At 34.3% G+C, this 21542-nt stretch overlaps 2 protein-coding genes across 14 annotated transcripts in view; both read left to right on the plus strand.

Moving 5' to 3' along the window:
* The first annotated feature begins 260 nt into the window (after window positions 1–260).
* LOC119833273 (probable glutamine--tRNA ligase) lies at window positions 261–7837 on the plus strand. Its single transcript, XM_038357240.1, has 12 exons — window positions 261–509; window positions 613–1011; window positions 1114–1231; window positions 1317–1682; window positions 1860–2047; window positions 2390–2616; window positions 3384–3520; window positions 4021–4192; window positions 4934–5171; window positions 6099–6244; window positions 6918–7107; window positions 7704–7837. Exons 1-12 carry the CDS (start codon window positions 393–395, stop codon window positions 7749–7751), a joined length of 2346 nt encoding a protein of 781 aa, XP_038213168.1. The 5' UTR covers window positions 261–392; the 3' UTR covers window positions 7752–7837.
* A 1814-nt stretch (window positions 7838–9651) lies between these two features.
* The window catches only part of LOC119833281 (MAP kinase-activating death domain protein), a 28156-nt gene continuing 16265 nt past the window's right edge, over window positions 9652–21542 (plus strand). For 3 of the 13 annotated variants that reach the window (XM_038357250.1, XM_038357251.1, XM_038357255.1), the window contains exons 1-14: window positions 9655–10236; window positions 12587–12789; window positions 13584–13764; window positions 13894–14035; window positions 14435–14567; window positions 15154–15311; window positions 15447–15697; window positions 15905–16157; window positions 17513–17639; window positions 18040–18072; window positions 19244–19335; window positions 19985–20210; window positions 20494–20652; window positions 20913–21123. In XM_038357250.1, coding sequence (XP_038213178.1) covers window positions 12688–12789; window positions 13584–13764; window positions 13894–14035; window positions 14435–14567; window positions 15154–15311; window positions 15447–15697; window positions 15905–16157; window positions 17513–17639; window positions 18040–18072; window positions 19244–19335; window positions 19985–20210; window positions 20494–20652; window positions 20913–21123 — 2068 coding nt within the window. In that variant the 5' untranslated portion in view covers window positions 9655–10236; window positions 12587–12687. Of the gene's footprint in view, window positions 10237–12586; window positions 12790–13583; window positions 13765–13893; window positions 14036–14434; window positions 14568–15153; window positions 15312–15446; window positions 15698–15904; window positions 16158–17512; window positions 17640–18039; window positions 18073–19243; window positions 19336–19984; window positions 20211–20493; window positions 20653–20912; window positions 21124–21542 lie in introns of all 13 variants that reach the window. The other 10 variants (XM_038357254.1, XM_038357262.1, XM_038357261.1 and 7 more) reach the window with 6 other exon arrangements.

Below are 21542 nucleotides of genomic sequence, written 5' to 3' on the forward strand. Positions count from 1 at the left end.
AATGTGTCAATTTTGTTGAAAAAAAGAATACCGTGTATCAAATTTAAGAAACAGCAAATTAAGGCTATAAATGTAATTGTTTTTATCATTGATAACAAGATGTTTTAAATCTGTGATCATTCTTCTTCTTCTACTCACAACTTCTTCTTCTCTTAATTAATGGGACTTGACAACTAGTTCATAACCTGTGGACTTGACACACGGAAACTGTCATGCCATGGTGCACACGAAAAATGTCATTTGTCAATATTATTTTCAAGTGACATTGACAATTCGTACATTTACTCATTTGTATTTGTGATTTAATTTTTGCGAAGTGCAAATCTTAACATATTGAAATCTATTTAAGTTTAATTAATGAAGTTAATATAAAGAATTTATATTTCCTTAAAATGACACCGGAAGAAACAATTGAAATCTTTAAAAAGATTGGTTTAAGTGAACAAAAAGCTAAAGAAACTCTAAAAAATGCAAACGTTACCAAGTTCTTGCGGCAGATTCTCAATGAGGTTAGAAATTTTCTGATATTTAAAATTAAATCTAATTAAGTGAAATAGCCTCAAGTATTAAACAATATCTTTGTGTTCTTAATAACATTTATGTGATTTTAAGGTACACCTAGACCAATTACCATCTGGAGCCGGTTTACTATTGTACCATCTGGCTACCAAAATTAAACCGCAAATTGCCAAAAACTTGTCTTTCATATCTAAGTATATAGCTGATGGCAAATTAGATTCTACATTGCGAGTTGATGCAGCCTTAGACTATGTTCTCAGTCATGTAAGTGAAGAAAATATAAATAGTAAGGATTTCGAAAATGCGTGTGGTGTAGGAGTTGTAATAACACCCGAACAAGTAGAACAGGTTGTTGAGAAGCATATGGCAAAATATAAAGATGAATTACTTGAAAAAAGATACAGATTTAATTCTGGGATTGTAATGCAGGCTGTAAGAGCTGATTTAAAATGGGCTGATGGTAAAGCTATCAAGAACGAAGTTGATGTGCAGGTAAGAAGTAAATATATTATCTCTGTTTTACTGTATAGAGTAATTATTTTGAAAAGTATAGTGGGTAGTAGTTGTTATATAAATACTATTTTATTTTCACAGATTTTAGATCTTTTAGGGCCCAAAACTGAGGCAGATTTAGCTCCAATCCCTAAAGCTGATAAAAAAGCTAAGTCCAGTAATGAACCCAGTAAAAAACCCAAAAAAGAAGATACTTCTGGTGAGTCTATAGTTCCTTAATTTTTACCTTTCTTGAATATGTATAAAAGTGCTAATCATCATAAATTTATTGTGTAAATTTTCAGATGCAAAAGTTGCTAAAACTGATGAAACCCCAGATGTGGGTGGAGCTGTATCAATATCTGATTTGATGAAAAAGTTGCCATTCCATGCACCTGGTGAAAATTTCAAAAGTGATGGCTATGTAGTTACTCCAAACACAAAGAAATTACTAGAAGAACATCTCAAAATAACTGGTGGGAAAGTTCGTACAAGGTTTCCACCTGAACCAAATGGTATTTTACATATTGGTCATGCTAAAGCAATCAATATCAATTTTGGATATGCAGCTGCACATGATGGCTTGTGTTTCTTAAGGTATGACGACACAAATCCTGAGAAGGAGGAAGAGAAATTCTTTGTTGGCATCAAAGACATGGTGGAGTGGTTAGGTAAAAATTTTTAATTACAAATTATACTTGAGTGCGTAAGCTTTGTTTACTGTTAGCATTAAACAATTGTAAGGAAAGGGAACATACCAGAGTCCTTACTATTTGATTTCAAATTCAGACATTTTGATGGAGATATAAAATATCAATGTGTAAAAGCTGCATTTTTACCACTTTCAGGTTATAAGCCATATAAAATCACTCATTCTTCTGATTATTTTGATCAGCTGTATGAATGGGCTGTGAAGTTAATACAGAAAGACTTGGCATATGTTTGTCATCAGAAAGCTGAAGAGATTAAGGGATTTAATCCACCTCCCTCACCTTGGCGTAACAGGCCCATTGAAGAAAGTTTGCAGTTGTTTGAGGTATGCAATTCTAAGATTTTGCATACAGTTTTTATAGAGTTTGTAACATAGCGTAAAATTCCTGATAATAACTATAAATACAAATTTTATTACGTCAATATTAGAATGTAAGAACATGATATAAATAATTATAATCTTGCTCAAATTATAGGCAGTTAATGATTAATTTAATATTGATTGATAATATCATGTATGATGATTAATAAATTGCAACACTTTTTGAAATAATGTATTGTTAATTTTGGGTGATTGTTATGGTATATTAATGCAAACACTTATTCAGCATAACATGGTACATATTGTAAATACAAATAAGTTTTTTTATCACCATTTTTTATCTAGGATATGAAAAATGGTAAAATAGATGAGGGAGAAGCTACTTTACGAATGAAAATAACTTTAGAAGAGGGCAAGCAAGACCCAGTAGCATACAGAATTAAGTTTAAACCCCATCATCGCACTGGCAACAAATGGTGCATCTACCCTACTTATGACTACACACATTGCTTGTGTGATAGCATTGAACATATCACACACTCTTTATGCACTAAGGAGTTTCAGTCAAGGAGGTTGGTTATAATTGAAATGTTTTGGAACTTATTAGTGAAGTTTGACGTAATAAAGTCATTTAGATGTGACAGCAAATTTTAAAAATTTAACAATTACTAAGTAGTATTGCAGTAGTGAGGAAATATTCTGTCAGTAACTTTCAAAGGTCAATGTCGTCACTCGCTCGTTAATTCTTCTTGTTGTGTGTTTACATGGCACAGTACTCAAGTTTGGAACATTTCATTTGTAAATGTTGACATACCTATAATCTTAATTATTAAATTTTTATAATCATTTTATTGTGGGAGTCGAGCACGCTTCGGCACGAATTGGGCCAGCTCGCACCGGGGAAGTACCACACCCCCACAGAAAACTGGCTTGAAATAATAGCTTGCTATTGTGTTTCGTACGGTGAGTAGGGGAGCCGGAGGCCCTCATACTTTTCCTTACCCTTCCTAGTCCTTTCCTTTATTCCTCTTATCAATCCTTTCCTAATCCTTTCCCAATTATAGTCGGCAATCCATTTGTAGGGGCGAAATGTCTGCAATTGACCTTACGCCTCTTCAAATGTTCATGGGCGGTGGTAGCGCTTACCATTAGGCGACCCACCAGCTCCATTGCCGACTGTGATATTAAAAAAAAAAAATCATTCACTATTGGTTGGTAATAAAATTCTGATTCTGTTACCTTATTTTAAAAGATTTTATATGTGGCTTGATATATTTTATTAGGAAGTAACAATACATGTGTTGTTAGAAAAAGATTTGTAATTTTAGATCTATTTTAGGTCATCATATTATTGGCTGTGTAATGCCTTAGATATCTACTGCCCTGTGCAGTGGGAGTACGGAAGACTTAATGTCAATTATACTGTTGTCTCCAAGAGAAAAATCGCAAAACTTATTGATGAAGGCATTGTTAATGGTATGTACATATATGAAGAATCCTAGATTTGGGTTGTAAATAATTCCCTTAAGGTAGGTCTTGCGCAAATAATCAATAAATTATTTTAACACCAAATACAATAAAACAGCAGAAGTCAAATAATATAAATTGAAAATAGGTGCTCCAAGATGCTGACATCAATTTTATAATAGTATGAACTTTTGCTTATTTCTTTAGACTAGACTGTAATAATATCTCTGAATGTACATTATGATATCACGATTTCTTTGCTAGCATTTAATTATTGGTATCTTCAATTTTATGTTTATAGCATTGAATATATGAGTAATTTTGAAATAACAGAATTTTTTTTCTTTCAAAATTTCTCACTTCTAATTAGTAAATGTTAACGATGATAGCGCTGTGATTCAAATTTCATCACAATCGGTTTAGTATTTTACGTAATAGATCGACTCTGAGTACAGAATACCGAAACGTTTTTTTAGCTTAGTTTAATAACAGTAGGCATATCTATGTAGACTGGGACGACCCGCGGCTGTTCACGCTGACGGCGCTGCGGCGGCGCGGCGTGCCGGCGGGCGCGGTGAACGCGTTCTGCGCCGCGCTCGGCGTCACCGGCGCGCTGGGCGCCGTCGACCCCGCGCTGCTCGACGCAGCCGTACGCGATCACCTCAATGCGGCAGCGCCTAGGTATTGAGACAACACGACTTACGAACATTCAAAATGGCCGAACTTGTCAGCATAAGTGAGAGAGACGAAATTCGAAAATACGTAACCCGCGAAACTCCAAATTTCGCGATACTTTTTGAACACAACTCGTATACTCGACTCAAGTGGTTTGTTTTTTTTTTGTGATGATTGTCGATGTCAGCCGAAGTTTCACCCTGGCGACACGCTCAAGGGCGTGCCCCCTTGACTGGGACTACGGGCCTCGATTTGGGCATGTCGCATGAATGGAGGGGGCCGGAAGGGCCGTCTAGCGTTTGTGAATTAACTATTTTAAAAGTTTTTGGCTTTCTGAACAGCTGTATTAATTGTTTCATTTTAAGTAATCTTGTTTTTTTATATTAGTTTTCTTAACAACCTTAACAGCAATACATGTTTTTTGTATTAAACAAGCAAAATTGCGTATGTAAATATGCCCACAAATATACATTATACTAGACGCTCGTCCCGGCTCCGCCCTGATATCAAGAAGCCTGTTTCAGCCCAAGAAAGCATTTAATCGGGATGAAAAGTATCCTGATAGTATACTTTTCATCCAAGTCATACCCTGTCTGAATACCAAATTTCATAAAAATCCGTTCAGTAGTTGCAGTGTGATTGACGGACAAACATCCAAACCAACAAATTTTCACATTTATAATATTAGTGTGATTTTAATTTTTTTAAAGCAACAAAATGACAAAATTCTCATAAAATCTTCCACAGAATAATGGTTGTGCTGGAGCCATTGAAGGTCACGATAACCAATTTCCCAAATGACAAGCCGATTTCAGTGACAGTACCTGATTTCCCCAATGAACCTAACAAGAGCTCGCATCAAGTTGTATTAGATAGAACTTTATACATTGAGGCCAGTGACTTTAAGGAACAACCTGAAAAGGGATACCGTAGACTCACGCCAACTCAAAGTGTAGGCTTGCGCCATGCAGGATTCATTATTAAGGTAAGAAGTTGATATTTATCATATCATATGTTATGTAAACAGTTTTAGTATTGATTAAGGCAGTTTTAGAGGCATTTTTAATAAAAGTTATGTATGTGAAAAAAAAAAATAAAGTAAATTAAATCATTGTGAAGTGCTTCATATACAAAAATCAAGAAGAGTAATGTTCGCAAAAAAATACTTAAGCATTACTATCAACATTTTTGTATTTATTTGAATACTAACTGTGCCTCGCGGTTTCACCCGCGTAAGTCTGTATCCCTTAGGAATATCGGGATAAAAAGCTATGTGTTTGTGGCTTATTCCAGTTGTCCAGATCTCCATCTACGTACCAAGTTTCATTGCAATCAGTTGAATAATTTTTGCTTGAAAGAGTAACATCCATCCATCCATACTTACAAACTTTCGCGTTTATAATATTTTAGTAGGATAAATATTTGACATTAAATGTGATAAATGTATTTAGAAATCGAAAATGAAAATGAGCACTTCTTCTTTTAAATCTGACTGTTTTTGTCGAACTTCTTGTAAAATATTCTCTGACCATGCTATAATCTACCTACATTGTCATTAATTTAAGTACTGTATGTCTTTGAAATTTAGCGATAATCGATGCTTGACATACTTTTGAAGTATTCTGTGATGAAACCATTGTGTGGCAATTTAAAAAATAAGCTTTTGATGAACCAAGTTTAAATTAGGAGTTTACAATGCTAGTGCAGTTCTGTATATTTATTATATTATTATTATGACTGTAACAGTGAAATGATTACCAATTTCAGACATTTATATCACAGATTTAAATTAGATTTAAGAGTGAGAGAAAAATAAACAGATAGCATAATAAGAATTAGCAATGTTATACAAAGACCAAGTTTACATCTAAAATCTATTTATATATTTTTTATATTTAATTTTTTTATATAGGTGTCAAAAATAATCAAAGACGACAATGGCAAAGTAACCGAAGTTGAATGTACGGCGGAGTCCACTGGGTCAGCTGAGAAACCCAAGGCATTCATACACTGGGTCTCCCAACCCGTCAGTGTCGAAGTGAGACTCTATGAACCTTTGTGAGTGTACTTTTCTCTTTTTAAATTAAGTTGACGATGAGGTTAAGAATGATAAAATTAATGAACAACAATTTAACATTTCTAAAAATAACTATAAGTATGTTGGTGTGTATGAACATTACCAATCTTCTTTATCAATCTAGCCTCTTATGTGAACCATTCACACACTTATATTGGAACTTATAATAAAAAAGAAACCAATATTTTATTTCAACCGCCATAGCAGGTTTTGAATCCCTGTAGTGGGAACATACATAGGCAGATGATGATCAATAATGGGTACATAACCTGCTTTCTATCCAAGTGCAAGCAAGTGAAGCCGCAGGCTGCACCTAGTATGCACATTAAGATTCATTGGAATTGATTACTGCTATACATTTATATGTACAGTTCACAAGTACAAGTTAGTTGTTGAATACAATAAAAGGGAACCGAAACTAGCAGCAGTAGTTAGGTCCCGTGTGGGGTATGGGGCAGATAATATATATCTGTTTTACTGATTGATTTTCTTTATGGACCTGTAGGCGATCAGCTTTCTGTGTCCAGCCAGACCGAGACTTTTTTTGTGCGTGAACCGGGAATCAAACGCAGGGCCTCGGTTATACGCTCACACATTAACAACTGTCACTGTTAACCAGCTGTCTTCATATATAAATAATAATGTATTTCATAGATTTAAACACAAAAATCCCGAAGATCCAGCGGAAGTTCCGGGCGGATTCCTGTCCGACTGCCGCGACGACACGTTGTCTGTGGTGCGCGCGTACGCTGACGCTTCCCTTAAGGCCGCTAAAGTGTACGATAAGTTCCAGTTCGAGAGAATTGGATACTTCTCCGTTGATCCCGATACTGATTCATCTAATGTGAGTATTTATTTTAAGTATTGGAATTGTTACACTAATTTTGTAAATGAGATCTTTGAAGTTTATGGTCACAATTATTGTCTATGGCGTGATTTTTTTTTTGTATATGTATCGCAGTAAATGACGATATAAATGCTTTTTTTGTAGTTACTATAACTATAATCACTATTAGACCTGCTAATACAACAAGCGAGAATTTTATAATCGAATCGGCAAGGAGTATTACAAAATCGAGATTTTTGCGATAATATAAATGTATGTTCTACAAATATAGAACGAATTACCAACTTAAATTCCATACATCAGAATAAGTATACTTTTCTAACTATATAATATGCGGGGAAATAAACGAAGCGCATTAAAACTGTGAAAGTGGTTATGTCATGCGTGGAAATAAACCTATTTAAACTTTGCCCTATTTGTGTGAAGTTAGCCTATTTTAAACTTCAGTTATTTAAATGTTCTATTTGTGAAAGACATTTTACTGATATTAAGTCGTAGGTATCACATAATTATCAAAAAGAAAAGTTTTTATTATTTTCTTTTCATTTACATTTTGTCTTTTAAAACAATGTACTCGTGTTTTGTTTTTACAGATCGTTTTCAATAGAACAGTATCTCTGAAGGAAGACAGCGGGAAGTAATTTTTGTAGTTACTGAAATATCTTTTAATTGTCAATTTTATATAACCTTTTTGTAATTTTTATGTGAAATAAATTATTTACAATAACTTTATGCATTTTATTTTAAAGCTTATCAGTAATGTATGCTGCATGTATGCATTTCTTTTTTTTATATTATAATTAAAAAATATGTATATTATAATAAAAAATATTCATTCATGGGGATCCATAGTCAACCCTTTATTTTGTTTGTCTATTTGTCTTTCCACGATTCAGCTCAAAGAATATCGGTACTTGAAAGTTTTAGTTTCGCATGAGTATATACTAATCATACGGAAAATGTGTTAAAGTACATGAAAAAAAAATATTTTTAGTATTGCTTCCTACACTTTTCGTCTTCTCCATAGAATGGGGTAATCGTTGGATAAGTTTGTTAAGTGCCAATTTTTATTAATCAATTGCCCTCCATTCACCCCTCTACCAACTAAATGACAATTGCGAGAAATTTAAAAGTCACGGCTATATTCATTACTATGTTACATGTTACTTACATTATATGACACACAAAAAAAAGAAAGCCCTACACACGTTACCTACGTGTGTAGGGCTTTCTTTTTTTTGTGGGCTTTTGTGGGCTTTTCAAGTTTACCAGTAATAGTCAACCAATTGCACTTAACTCGAACATTTCGAAGTCGATAGAAATGTCGATAAATGGCTAGACGCCAGATCAATCGCTATATTGTTTCGTTTCCAAGTAAAACTATAAAAACATTGCTTTGACCGACGTCCACTTGATCTTTGTCTTACATGAAAGCTATTAAATCGATTTTGATGAAATGAATTAGTAGATTCGAGACATAGAACACAGCCACAAAATATGTGAAGAAAGTCTGTCATATGCACATTAGCGAAGCCGCAAGCGCAAAGCTAGTCTCCATATTGTTTTAATTATTTTCCTAGATACGATTGCCGAAATGAAACGTCAAGTTTCGAATTATGTTGTTTTGCTATCAGATAGCTCGTGATGGTGGAAGGTTATAAAGTAAGTAAATAAGGCTAATGAAATAAATTAGAAAATTATGGCAGATGCATTTTTATTAACTTGCTCAACTGATGTAGGTACCACAATTTCATATATCCATAAAATCCTTTTTGACGCCCCCCCATTGGTACGGAAAAAAACAATTGAGCATAGAACCGACTCGTCATGGCTACTATCCATTATAAAAATACGTTTTTGTATTAAAAAGCAAATAAAATTTTTATTTTGTATTCCACAAATTGATAGGGTATGTTATAATGAAATAAATAAGCACTAATTATAATAATTTACCAACGGTATCACGTTTATTTACTCTAAGTTTATAATAAAGGTCGAACTAATAATTCCAATACAACACAATTGTGTTCCAAGGACAAAACTTGCAAAAAAAGAAACAAATAAAACAAACAAACAAATATCGGTTAGCGTTCAATCTTATAGTCAGCTTGTTTAGCCAACAATGATTATGAAACCTTGATCTAAAAATAAAACTTTTGCTGTTAAATATTTCTGACTTATATAACACTTTCAACATATAATAAGGAAAGAATATTTATGGGAAATCGATACAAACACTATATCTATCTATCATTACTAACATTGTATGCATGATTTTTTGTTTATTAACAAATAAATTAAAAATCATTTAACCTTATAATGCGCATGCATTGTACAGAATTCTTTTCATACCTATATTTTAAGCACTTTATATTAAAGGTTGTGTTAGAAGGTATATAGCTGTGCTGGAAGTAAATAAGCAAACTACATTTTTTCTGGTTTTCATTCAACATTTAATAATTACTCAGCAAATATTTAAAAAAATGGGACCTTTTAAATAAACTATTTTTTAAGAGTGTTGTGACATACAACACTCACTGTACTTTCTTTTATTGTGTTAAGAAATTAGATCTTTTTAGACTATGTTCGAATGCCTTCGTGATTGATAAAAAATACTCTTGGAATGAACATTTTTGGAGAGGTTATTTTCAAGTGTTTGGGTCTCAAGGGTGTTGCCTTGATATAGTTTTCCATATAAATGTTGCTGGCATTATTGTATCAGCCAGGATATTTCCTATTGGTATATATTAGTAGGAAGGATATCGCTTAGCATTCATATTAAGAAATAAAATACACGTACAATACAAATAATATTCTTGCGTCTAATTATTTTCGAAGACAGCGTAACCGCAATCAATTATAGCCTGGGGACGAGTGTGTATAGTCGTGAAGGGCGACTGTACGCAGGCCTCGGACTGATAGTGTTTGTGATACGTAGAGCGCAAGGGCGGGCGTTATCGAGCGTGGGCGGCCGCGCATGTCACTCCACTCGCCTTCAAGCCGCGGCCTCGCGATATGCACTACGCGGCATATCCTACTAAAATACTAACCGCACGAATTACGCTCGCGTGCGACAAGCAAATAACGTAGAACAAACAATGCGAGCCGCTGCAATATAAGTTAGAGGTAAGTCCCATACGCTTTGCACTCTACCATTAATAAATAGGGTTGAATTCTATTCTTTTAACTGCCTCTTCGTTTAAGCTAAGTTGAATGACGTAACTTTTTACATTTTTCTTTTCTTAATCGTTTTAATTATATTTCACGTTCCTTTAAAAATAGAAAGAGCAGCATAAGCAAACGCTAGATACTTGATACCTATTATTGAAACGTTGTCGATGTTTTTGCTTAAACCAGTAGATAGGTAGGTAAATTTGTAGGCCTAATAGAATATATAATTTAAAAGTAATAAATAGAACTAAATCTTCTACCTCAATACATTTCTTCGATGCTGCACCAAGAATATAAAAATATGCTGTGCAAAGCTTCTTTTACGCTTAGTTCAAGGTCAAGTAGTTCATTGTATGACAATATCCAAAGATCACACTTGCTAATACAAATTAGAATAATCAATACCGTCTGAAATATAGGTACCTACATACGACCAACTTTAAGACGATAAGGTATTTACTTGGACTTGCAATAATTTTTGTAATTTTTTCACCATTACTTAAAAGCAATTAAATCATACCATAGTCTGATAAATCAGACTTTTAACCATAGATTATACACTTATATGAAAATGTTATTTTAGTTTATAATAAGGAGAGAATCTTCTGGTGAGAAATATTTTTTTTTTTTTTATATTTAATTCGGAAACATTTATTTTCATAAAGTTGGCTCTTGGGTATTATTTAAGGTAGATAAATAATTAAAATAATCCTATTTAATCTATCTGTTCTGTTGAGATATAATCCTAGGTAAAATTAAGCACTTTATGGACCTGTTCACAATGCTGAATAAGGGATCTTTTTGTGTCTTAAATCCCAGTCCCTTGGGATTACATTATTGACGAGTGAAATTACATTTTAAGCTTCGAATTAATAGCCGAGAATATTTTAAATTATGTTACTTGGTATTATTCATATAGACGGGTGAACTTTGATTTTGATTACATGATGTATGATTTAAAAAAAATTTCCCTGATATAAAAAATCATTCAAATTTACTGTATGTGTAGGTGTAGTTAAAGGTCATTGTGTTTTTTTAAACTTCCTCGTGTTGTAAACTTAGATAACTTATAAGCATTATCCGGTACATTTTATCTGGTGTTATCAGCAACCATGGACTCAACGCCATAATGCTGGTGCGATTACTCAAGTGGGACGAAATTTGCATATCGGCATTTGTACATTGCGCTTTTCATTTTCTATTCATGTTAAAAAGTTAACTAGTTTTATTTCAAAAATTTTAATGTAACCATTTTAATTTAATGTTTTGTTAGTCTATGTATGTTTTCACGAGCGTTATACCCAGATAGAAATGGCCTATATGTTATTGAAGCTATAACTAACTGGCTACCAACATAATCATTTGTATATTACCAAATACAAATTTTTGAAAAACACCTACAATGAAACTTTTAATAATAAATGTAAAGGTCGCAAAAACTATACCATTACATTTATAACCTCTGAACAGATCAATTGCCGGCTAATTCAAGCCTATTATAACCCTATAACCTCCACCTACGCCCGTCTAACATTACCATGGACGTCACCAATATGAAACAGCATGACTAATTGTATGGAAACAAAGCTTTCACTTATTATCTCTCTCACTTAGAGAATGACGTATTACAATATAGCTAAATGACGTCAAACGACCCTAAAGGCAAAGGCGATTGCATCTCATTATTTTATCAAAAAATTATTGCTATCACTTTTTTAAATCATCAGATCAGGGTCTTTAGAGATGTATTATGATATAGTGAATATCTTTCGTTTTATAAATCGTAGCCTTTATAATCATCCTCTTAAGGTTATAGCAAAAACATCATATTAAAGACGCAAAAGATCTATATAACTTTAACCATGTCATATAAAACGTATTGTTTATTGCATATTTTACTGCCCTTGATGAAACTACTGATCGTAAAGCGATGTTGAGATGGGAAACCTATAAAACGAACTCAATTTAATACCCACAACGTATAAACAGGACATAATAAAGAGGTATATTCAATTTACCGGTGATAGAACCTTCACGTTGACATTAACTATTGCATTATTCAATTAATCCTCACTCTCGCCACACACCCTGCCTCGGAAGTACTGAAGCGAAATTAGGTCAGGAAATACGGTCAAGGGCAGCGAGTTTCTGTAGTATTCAATTTTATGTGTCCCATTTAAAATATTGATTTCTGATACAAGCTTCTTAAACTGCTATACTTAGAAATCCCCTCTTACCAATGCCACTGTGAAAGGATATACGAGGTTTATTAAAAATAAATATTTTCATCATTTCTTTGTTATAGATATTCACGTGATAATTATGTCAAGCAATATTATAGTAAAGTATGAGTACAGTAGTTCTATTGTATAAATTCGGCCGACATAATACAAACATATCACGACCATGGACGTTCAAAAGCAACAATTATGTCCGCGACTGGTGGATTATCTAACTATAGTTGGGGCACGGCCATACACAACTGGAAAAGGATTAGCTCCTGTACAGGTATTTTATATTTTCCATATTCATATACATATACAGATAAAAATAATATAATTATGTCATTGGTTTGTGATTCCGTTTACACCTATTGCCGAAATATTTAGAATAAACAGTGTAATGTTATTTTTAGATTTTATTCCCTACAGTACTATCTGTAACCGACGGGTATAATTTTAGAAACCTGAAATACTTACTTACATAAAATTTTTATATTAAACTTGCATATGTATATATATATGCACATTATTTCTTATTAGGTGGCATCTATGTAAACTGAAATAATGTGGTAGGTATATAAATAATGAAATTGTATTTGAAGGCACTTAAATAAAAATTCGTATTATAAAGGTTGTATAATACGAATTTTTGTTCGTTCGTTCGTTCTATTGTTATGAACATAACTTTTATGAACTGAAAATTACTAAATTGGAACTGTAAAATAAATTGTGTTAGGGAATTTATTTGACAGTCTTATCGAACTTCATCGGCGTACAATTACTATTTGTCCATAAAAAAGGACAACCATACCTAATTATTTTTCCAATATAGAGGCAGCCCAACTGACGTCATAATAGTGGCAGTAAAAGTTGATTCATAAATTATAGATTGGCCGGATAGAAACAACAAATAAATAAAACAGACATTTAATAATAGTTGTGTCGTTAAAGCTACACTATAATATAATGGAATGCTTTTACGTTAATAATGTCTATTTATTTATAAAATAAGCTAATCAATTATTATATCAAACAAAACATTGGTTCTTATTGCATATTATTTGTTCTGGTTTATTTCAGGCTCCAGAACTTCTGCGTCGGTATCCGCTCACCAACCATGACGACTTTCCCTTGCCACTCGACATGGTGTACTTCTGTCAGCCCGAAGGCTGTGTGTCGGTGGCACAAAGGCGACAGCTTGCGCATATCGCTGCTAGGGACACCACGTCTTTTGTTTTTACGCTCACTGATAAAGATTCGGGTACGAAGTCTTTTTTCTCATCATTAGAAAATATTTTAAGCTTTTATTTTATCCTATGAAACATATTTATTTTTAACTACTTTAATCCTTATTTATAGCCTCGATTACAATTTGCCATTTGACTATTAGGTAAAACTCGTTACGGAATCTGCGTCAATTTCTACCGTGCGGTAGAACGGGCGCCGCCGCCGGGTCCCCGTGAGCGTGGAATATTAAGGCGCGAGTCTTGGCGCAAATCTATGGAAAGAAGTTCTGACTCTGCGTTCTCCAGGTGAACATTCTTTACGTCTGCTATGATATTTTCTTTTAAAATAAGATTTTAATACTTTATCGGTGACACTAATTGAAACGAACTTTAGCTTTCAAAGTTCGTTTCTTTCGTTTATAAATAAATTATAACTATTTAATTATAACTATACGTTCACTATTTTAACTTCAGCAATTGAAAACATTGATATCTGTTTTGGTTTTAAGATATGCCAATGTCGCAGCGTTAGCAATAGCTCTGCATTATTACCTACGGACTACGACTACCAATAGGTGGGATTGTTATGAAAAATCTCAATATCAACTCAAAATCTGGCTTCTCCCTTTTGATAGCGAAATGATAATCCATGAAGTAATTACTTAAAAGAAAATAGTCAACAACTAAGGCGAGCATTTGTTCCAGTGACTATAGGAGCAGCAACCTAGCGCCAAGTGACTCGGAGCGCGAATGCAGTGCGCCGCGGTTGGCGCCCGCACCTGATTCAGAGAGCGGCGGCGAACACTCGCCCAGCCCAAGGGCAACTAGGAAACGCCAGGTGAGAAAGCTTGCTTAACAAAAACAGTTCTAGTGTAAACCTATAGCTTTTTGAATGCCAATTACGTGTAAATATCATTTTACCGCCTCTGAGTGTAAATGTATCTCATTTATCGCACGTAAATACAATCTTATTTCCTAGGAAATAGACGTTATTAATATTAAATAGGATATATAACTCCTGAAATAAGCCATACATCAAAACAAGGATTTGTTATATTGGAGGTCTTATTTGACTAAATTGAAAGACAATTATAATGACTTTGATTTAAGCAAATGGATAATGGAAAAATTAAGTACTTTTGCAGTTATCTAATCCAATTTTATGTCAAAGTCAGAATCAAATTAGTATTGTAAATATTTCAAACTTTGCAACCAAAGAGGTCTTATATATCTTATACTCTTTGTAATAAATTACTGGCTTGTCAGAATTATGGCGCGTGAGCTGTAAAAAAAAAAGAAAAAAAGAAACATAATTGGAGTCTACGAAGTTAGTTAATTAACATGAGCAAATCTTCATTAATTATTATTGATATACTTTTTCTCCAAGATTAACTATTTTACGGTTTATTATTTTTTTGTTTCAGCGTATCCGAAATCATTCATTAACCTCCCTTTGTCTTTTATCTCATCATCCATTCTTCTCAACATTCCGAGAGTGCCTATTTATCCTTAAAAAATTGATAGATGCCTGTAATGAGTCTTCCAGTCCGCGACGCGTTGGAGCGTCCAGACAAATATTTAGGTGAGTTTCCTTTTCATAGAGAAAAAAATAAACAATAAATTTCAGTAAATTTTACTTTGCTTAACTTTCATATTTATAGCGACAATTATACGATTTTCATAAATATTTAAATTTTTGATTAATTTCGTTTCACAGAGATACAGTATGGTCAGTGTTAACTGGCCAAGCCTACGACAATACTCCCACAATAGTGTTACACGACGTAAAGGAGATCGAGACATGGATACTGCGTCTCCTCTCCGCTCCCGTGCCCGTGCCGGGGAAAACTCGCGTGGAATTAGAAGTTCTGTCCAACACTGCGCATGCACCGCTTGTGTTTGCTCTGCCGGATCATACGCGGTTCACTCTTGTGGACTTTCCTTTGCACTTGCCTTTAGAATTGCTTGGTAAGTGAACGTTATTGTATTAATTAAGTTTTTTTCATTAAATTCTATTAAGAATGTGCACTATCTGTACTAAAATAAACATTACAAGTCAATTTATTATCAAAGAATACATAATGTTCAGCTTTCAGATCATGATTAGTAGAAGAATTTCATATAATTCTTATTCTTAAGTTAATGAATTGTAAAACGTTTCCTTTTCCATGTCAGGTGTGGATACCTGCCTCAAAGTTCTCACTCTGATTCTTCTGGAAAATAAAGTGGTGGTACAATCGCGTGACTACAACGCCCTCTCGATGTCCGTAATGGCGCTGGTGTCTATGTTGTACCCGTTAGAGTACATGTTCCCAGCGATACCATTGCTGCCGAGTTGTATGAGCTGCGCAGAACAATTGCTATTGGCTCCTACCCCGTTCTTGATTGGAATCCCTGCTACGTTCCTCACGTATAAGAAGAACTTTAAGTGAGTATAGTTTTTCTAACGAAATGCTAATCGGATTGAGAGACTGTATAATACTCGGAAACGTACATAATTATAACACTTTATTATTCATGACAGAATATTAAAATAATTTAAATATGTTGTCTGTATTCAATTTAATAAATATTTGTATTATAATAATAAATACTGAAACTCTTTATATACATGTTTATTGTGACAATTTACGTCTTATGTAGCGTATCTCGCTAGAGATGACCTCCAAACAGTGGCTAGTAACAAACTCCAACGCCTTCTCGATAAGACCTACGCATGGATGAGGAAGTGGCGCATTCGTGCAAGCCCACAGAAATCGACCCACATTACGTTTACTCTAAGAAGAGGAAATTGCCCCCCAGTAAAATTTGGCGATGATATGCTACCTGGTAGTGAATATGTTAAGTACTTGGGCTTTTGGCTGGACCGGAGACTCACCTGGGCTCTCCATATAAAGAAAAAACGAGATGAAATAAATTATAAATTTCGTAACCTATCCTGGCTTATGAGTAGAAATTCAGTCCTATCCGTCGATAATAAGCTCCTAATTTACAACACAGTTTTAAAGCCCATCTGGACCTATGGTGTTCCTCTATGGGGAACCGCCAGCAATAGCAACATAATGTGCATTCAACGTATCCAGAATCACATCCTGCATACCATCACAAGTGCCCCCTGGTTGTCCAAAAATGTGGAGATTCATAAATATTTAAATGTTCCGACTGTACAAGAGGAAATAGAGAAATATAAAAAGAAATACGCTGATCGCCTGTCGTGTCACCCCAATCCCCTTGCTCACGAACTCATAAACCCTTCCTGTACGGCAAAAAGGCTGAAAAGGAAGGATGTATTGTAAGAGGCAGACGAGGCACTGGTCTCGTCGCCTACTAAATTTGAAATTTTAATCACCTCATCTGCTTATAGTCTTGCGACTGATTGCAGGTCTTGAAAAAAAAAAAAAAAAAAAAAAAATTTACGTCTTAACAAATTACTTAAAACTGCTTAATTTAATGGCACGCTAAATCCATTGCCGCTCTGCATTTTATATGAAAGCCCAAACTTTAACTACAGGATTGATCAGCGACACCCTTCAGTTGTAAAATAAAAAACAAAATTATAAACCTTAATATATTCAAGAAATATACGTAACAATTTATCTCTAAAAATAAAAGAAACAATAGTAATAGTAAAGGTACTTTACAGAATATCAGAAATATCAATAGAAAAAAGGAATATACATACGTATCTCACCAAATTCCGCAAAACGCAACAAACAATAATAAAAACGAATGATAACAAGTGATAGCATAAAATAAAAACTGTATGTATTAATTTACTTTTAGATTACCAGACGATATTTGGTTAGTGGACCTGGATGCTACCAAGTTAACATCCCCCACTGGAGCCGATCAAGAACTTCCACCTCTCCCGGAACCGGAGAGTTCAGTTTTGAAGAGTCATTTGAAACAGGTATGCGAATAATATGGGCGAAATGTATAATCATTCAATGTCTGTATGTCACCTTATCTGTCCTGTACACGCTCAAGTGCAATATAAATGTGGCTCTGCCGTTTTCATTGAATGCATTTGTTTTATTAGAACATTTATTTATTATTTACAATGAACACTTTTGTGCCGCACTTTCGATTGTTAAACGGTTATAAAACACATCTTTACAATAGAACTACAAGTATTTTTGTGAAAGTACAGTTAACAAGAAATGGATGTCTTAAATTGTTGAATTACCCTTTAACAATCGAATTTGGTCTATTAATATACTTGTGTATTTTTGTGAACTTTAACCTATCTTTTCTATGACCTTAAATCTAGAATCACTAACGGAACATTTCACTTTTCCCTGTCGCACTAGGCTATGCAACTCATGGGGGCGGCTGGAACTGGAGTAAATATCTGTACTCTTTTTACATGCACACTTTCACTTTATACTACTATACTACACTCTGCATTGGTTGAGTTTGTGCCAGACTCTTAGATAAAATACTTATGACAATTAACCAATCTTAATATAAACGCTAAATAAATAAAACGTCTGGTTAAAGTTGTTGTGCTTAGGTCTGAAATATATTGTTTTTTCCTTATAGCTTGCTTTTGTGATTGCTATAGTATAATTTTTGGCTTTTGATTTTTTACTAGTTTAGACTAATCTAAAATGTGCAAGTAAATTGGTCTTTAAACAATAATAGAGTATTAATCTTTATTAACATTTGAGCTAATAAATAATAAGTAGAAAAGTTAAATTAACTTGCAAAAATTATGCTATATTAAGCAAATATTATTTCATAAAGAGATTACCGTCGTAATACCTTGTTAAATAAAATAGCATGTTTATATTAATAACAGCTATAAATAATTCTAGTAAACATAATATTTATCGTCTCCCACGTCTATACACATTGGCACGACTGAAACTTTTTATATACATACACAAACATGATAATTTATGCATTGAGCTGAACTTCAACACATTCTATGTCGTGGGTGTCGGTATTTTTGTTCTGTATGAATGTGTAGATAGATAGGTGCTCCTACTTGTATGACGTAGGTGATAAAGTAGATTATTGAATAATAATTTTACCTCAAAAGTCTATAGAGGTAAAGCTATGTATTAATAATTTAATTTTATGTGTGGAAAAACATAATCAATATTTTTTGAAGTGAAATAATAGTTTTTCTTTTATATTTACAATAATTACAATATATTGTCATTTGTTTTGCGTAGGCCCAACATATATTGAAATTCCGCTTGATTTAATGTAGTTTTTTAGCTGTTAGGTAACTTATAGTTGACATTCGGTTGGTTCTCGATGTTATTGTATGAATGCCAGGTAGATAAATAATAATAATTATATTTTAGATTGCATCTCATGATTATTTTAAAGTTGCATCGGATGTCTGCATAAGAGAAATATACTGGCTTTCGAAGAAGGAAAAATTTAGCTTTATTAAGGTTCATTTATATTTTTTTCAGGTTGAAACGTATCACAACTTTATTGATTTTAGGGTTATAAGGAAAGTTTATGGCTTAGAGTTTAACTTTTGTTGTATTTTAATAGGCGTTAAGCAGTCTCACAAATACATCCGCGGAACAAGCAGCCGCACCACTTATGCCTTCTAGAAGAGATAGTGTTGGAGGTGCTACACTTAAGTAAGTTTGCATTTGTCATATATGATTGTAATTTAATGAATACAACAAATGCAACATCAAAGAATAAACTGCTATTAACGTTTGAGATTAAGTTAGTATATAATTAATCAATAATTCATCAAAATTATTTTTTTTAACGATCTGTAACTGAACACGTGAATGTTGCACCATAAATTTCTTGAAATTTGTTTGAAAACCTTACTACTATTGTTTATTTGCGTATAAAAAAGAATGAAACATCAGTGCAATAAACTGTCTTAAAATTACTGAAATACTAATCAATATTACAAGATTTTCTGTTCAGATTTTAGTTTCAGATCAGTTCGTTTTAGTTAGCAATGAGGCGATAGGCGAAAAATTGTAGTATCATTACTTTTGATAGTCTAATAATAATATAAATTTAATAGTCTCACTGTGAATTCTACTTTCTAACTTCTAGAATTCTAATTGCATAGGGGGGCGTGGCTATAATAATGACTCACTAATTTAAACTCAAATGGTTATTTCACTATAGTTTGTGTTTTATAGGAAATTGTGCTAATTTGGTTCCTATTTGAATCTGGAATAGTACATCCTGCTCCCTTAGCCTCTCTTTTACCTCGTCCCCGAGGACGAAGGAGAATTATGCTGGTTTTTTTCAAATTTGCAGAGTGCAAAACCCAACGTTCAAAGACATGCAAGGCTCGCACAGCACGCCGGAGAGCCGGCGCGTGTCGGTGGGCAGCGCGGCGCACTCGCAGCGGCACTCGTTCGCGTCCGCGCACTCGCCGCAGTCGCTCGCGTCGCACTCGCCGCACTCGCCGCAGCAGCCGTTCAACCCGCTTATCTATGGGAACGATGTGGACTCAGTGGACGTGGCTACTAGGGTTGCTATGGTATATGTTTTTACTAATAATTACTCAAGGTAATAATTACTCATGTTAGTTTTGTTAATGGGACTACGAAATGTCAGATCGTTTATTATAATCTGTATCTTCTGTTAAAAATTAAGCAGTTTCTGTATATTGTATTAAATGATACTGGACTTGTACAAAAAGTATGCATGCAGTTTCGTATCGTATTCATATAATATTGAATAAAGAATATGATAAAGTTTTTTATATATAGTAAAATAAAGTGTCAAAATATAGCAGGAACTAATTAGTACCAATGTTACAGGTCCGTTTCTTCAACTCTCAGAATGTACTGGCCAACTTTATGGAACACACTCGAACGTTGCGATTATACCCCAGGCCTGTTGTTGCGTTTCAAATCAACAGCTTTCTCCGATCGCGTCCTAGGACGTCTGCCTTTTTAAACAAATTCGCCAGAACCCAGGTAAAATCCCAAATTTTGTTTATTTCCTTTTTTGAATGACTGAAAAATATGGCAACAGTATCTCTTACACTCTCTATTTCTAGATATATAAACTTTCACATTTATGATAGCAGTTCATTAAGATACACATTTTTCAAACACACCACGACGTCATTCTTGCATTAAAGAATAAAAAGATAACGTCTTATCTATCTCTTCCACTGCCACGTAACGCTCGCTATAAACAAATGCAAACAAGTTCCATCCATATGTTGGATCAGGCAGTGGAGTTCCTAGCGGAGTGGTCGCTGACGCCGCACAACGTGGCGTTCCTGCGCGTGCAGACCGGCGTGCTGGACCCGCGGCAGGTCGGCGACAAGCCCAAGTGGTTCGCGGACGGGCTGCAGCCGGTGCGCTTCGCCGTGTGGGACGACGGCAGCTCGCTCAACGGCGCGCTGCGCCAGCTGCAGCGGCAGGAGAATCAGCCCACTGGTGAGGGGAATCAACCAATTGCCGTTCCCGGCCCCGAGGCCCGTCCCTCTTTTCTACCCTTCCCAGTACACCCCTTCTTTCCAGTCGTCAATCCTTTCTTTATTCCTTACCCCTTAAAAGCGGGCAATGATCACAGGCGGTGGTGATCGCATACCATTAGGCGAACCACCAGCTCAGCTGCTCACCATGACAAAAAAAAATGGTAGGTTTTTTTTTTGTCAAATACACGCCAGTTTTCTGTGAGGGTTTGGTCCCCGGTGCGAGATGGCCCAATTCGTGCCGAAGCCTGCTTGCGTCCCAAATAAGGGTGGTAATTTTTCTAGTGCAAAGAGAATATCTTCGAAATTGGTCCTCTTCAATAACAATTAATTCTTGATTTGACAGAAATCTGCATTGCATGGTTCCCACAAGCCCATCAA

The sequence above is a fragment of the Zerene cesonia genome, chromosome 17 (genome assembly GCF_012273895.1).
Source record: "Zerene cesonia ecotype Mississippi chromosome 17, Zerene_cesonia_1.1, whole genome shotgun sequence".
In the NCBI taxonomy this organism is placed as follows: domain Eukaryota; kingdom Metazoa; phylum Arthropoda; class Insecta; order Lepidoptera; family Pieridae; genus Zerene; species Zerene cesonia.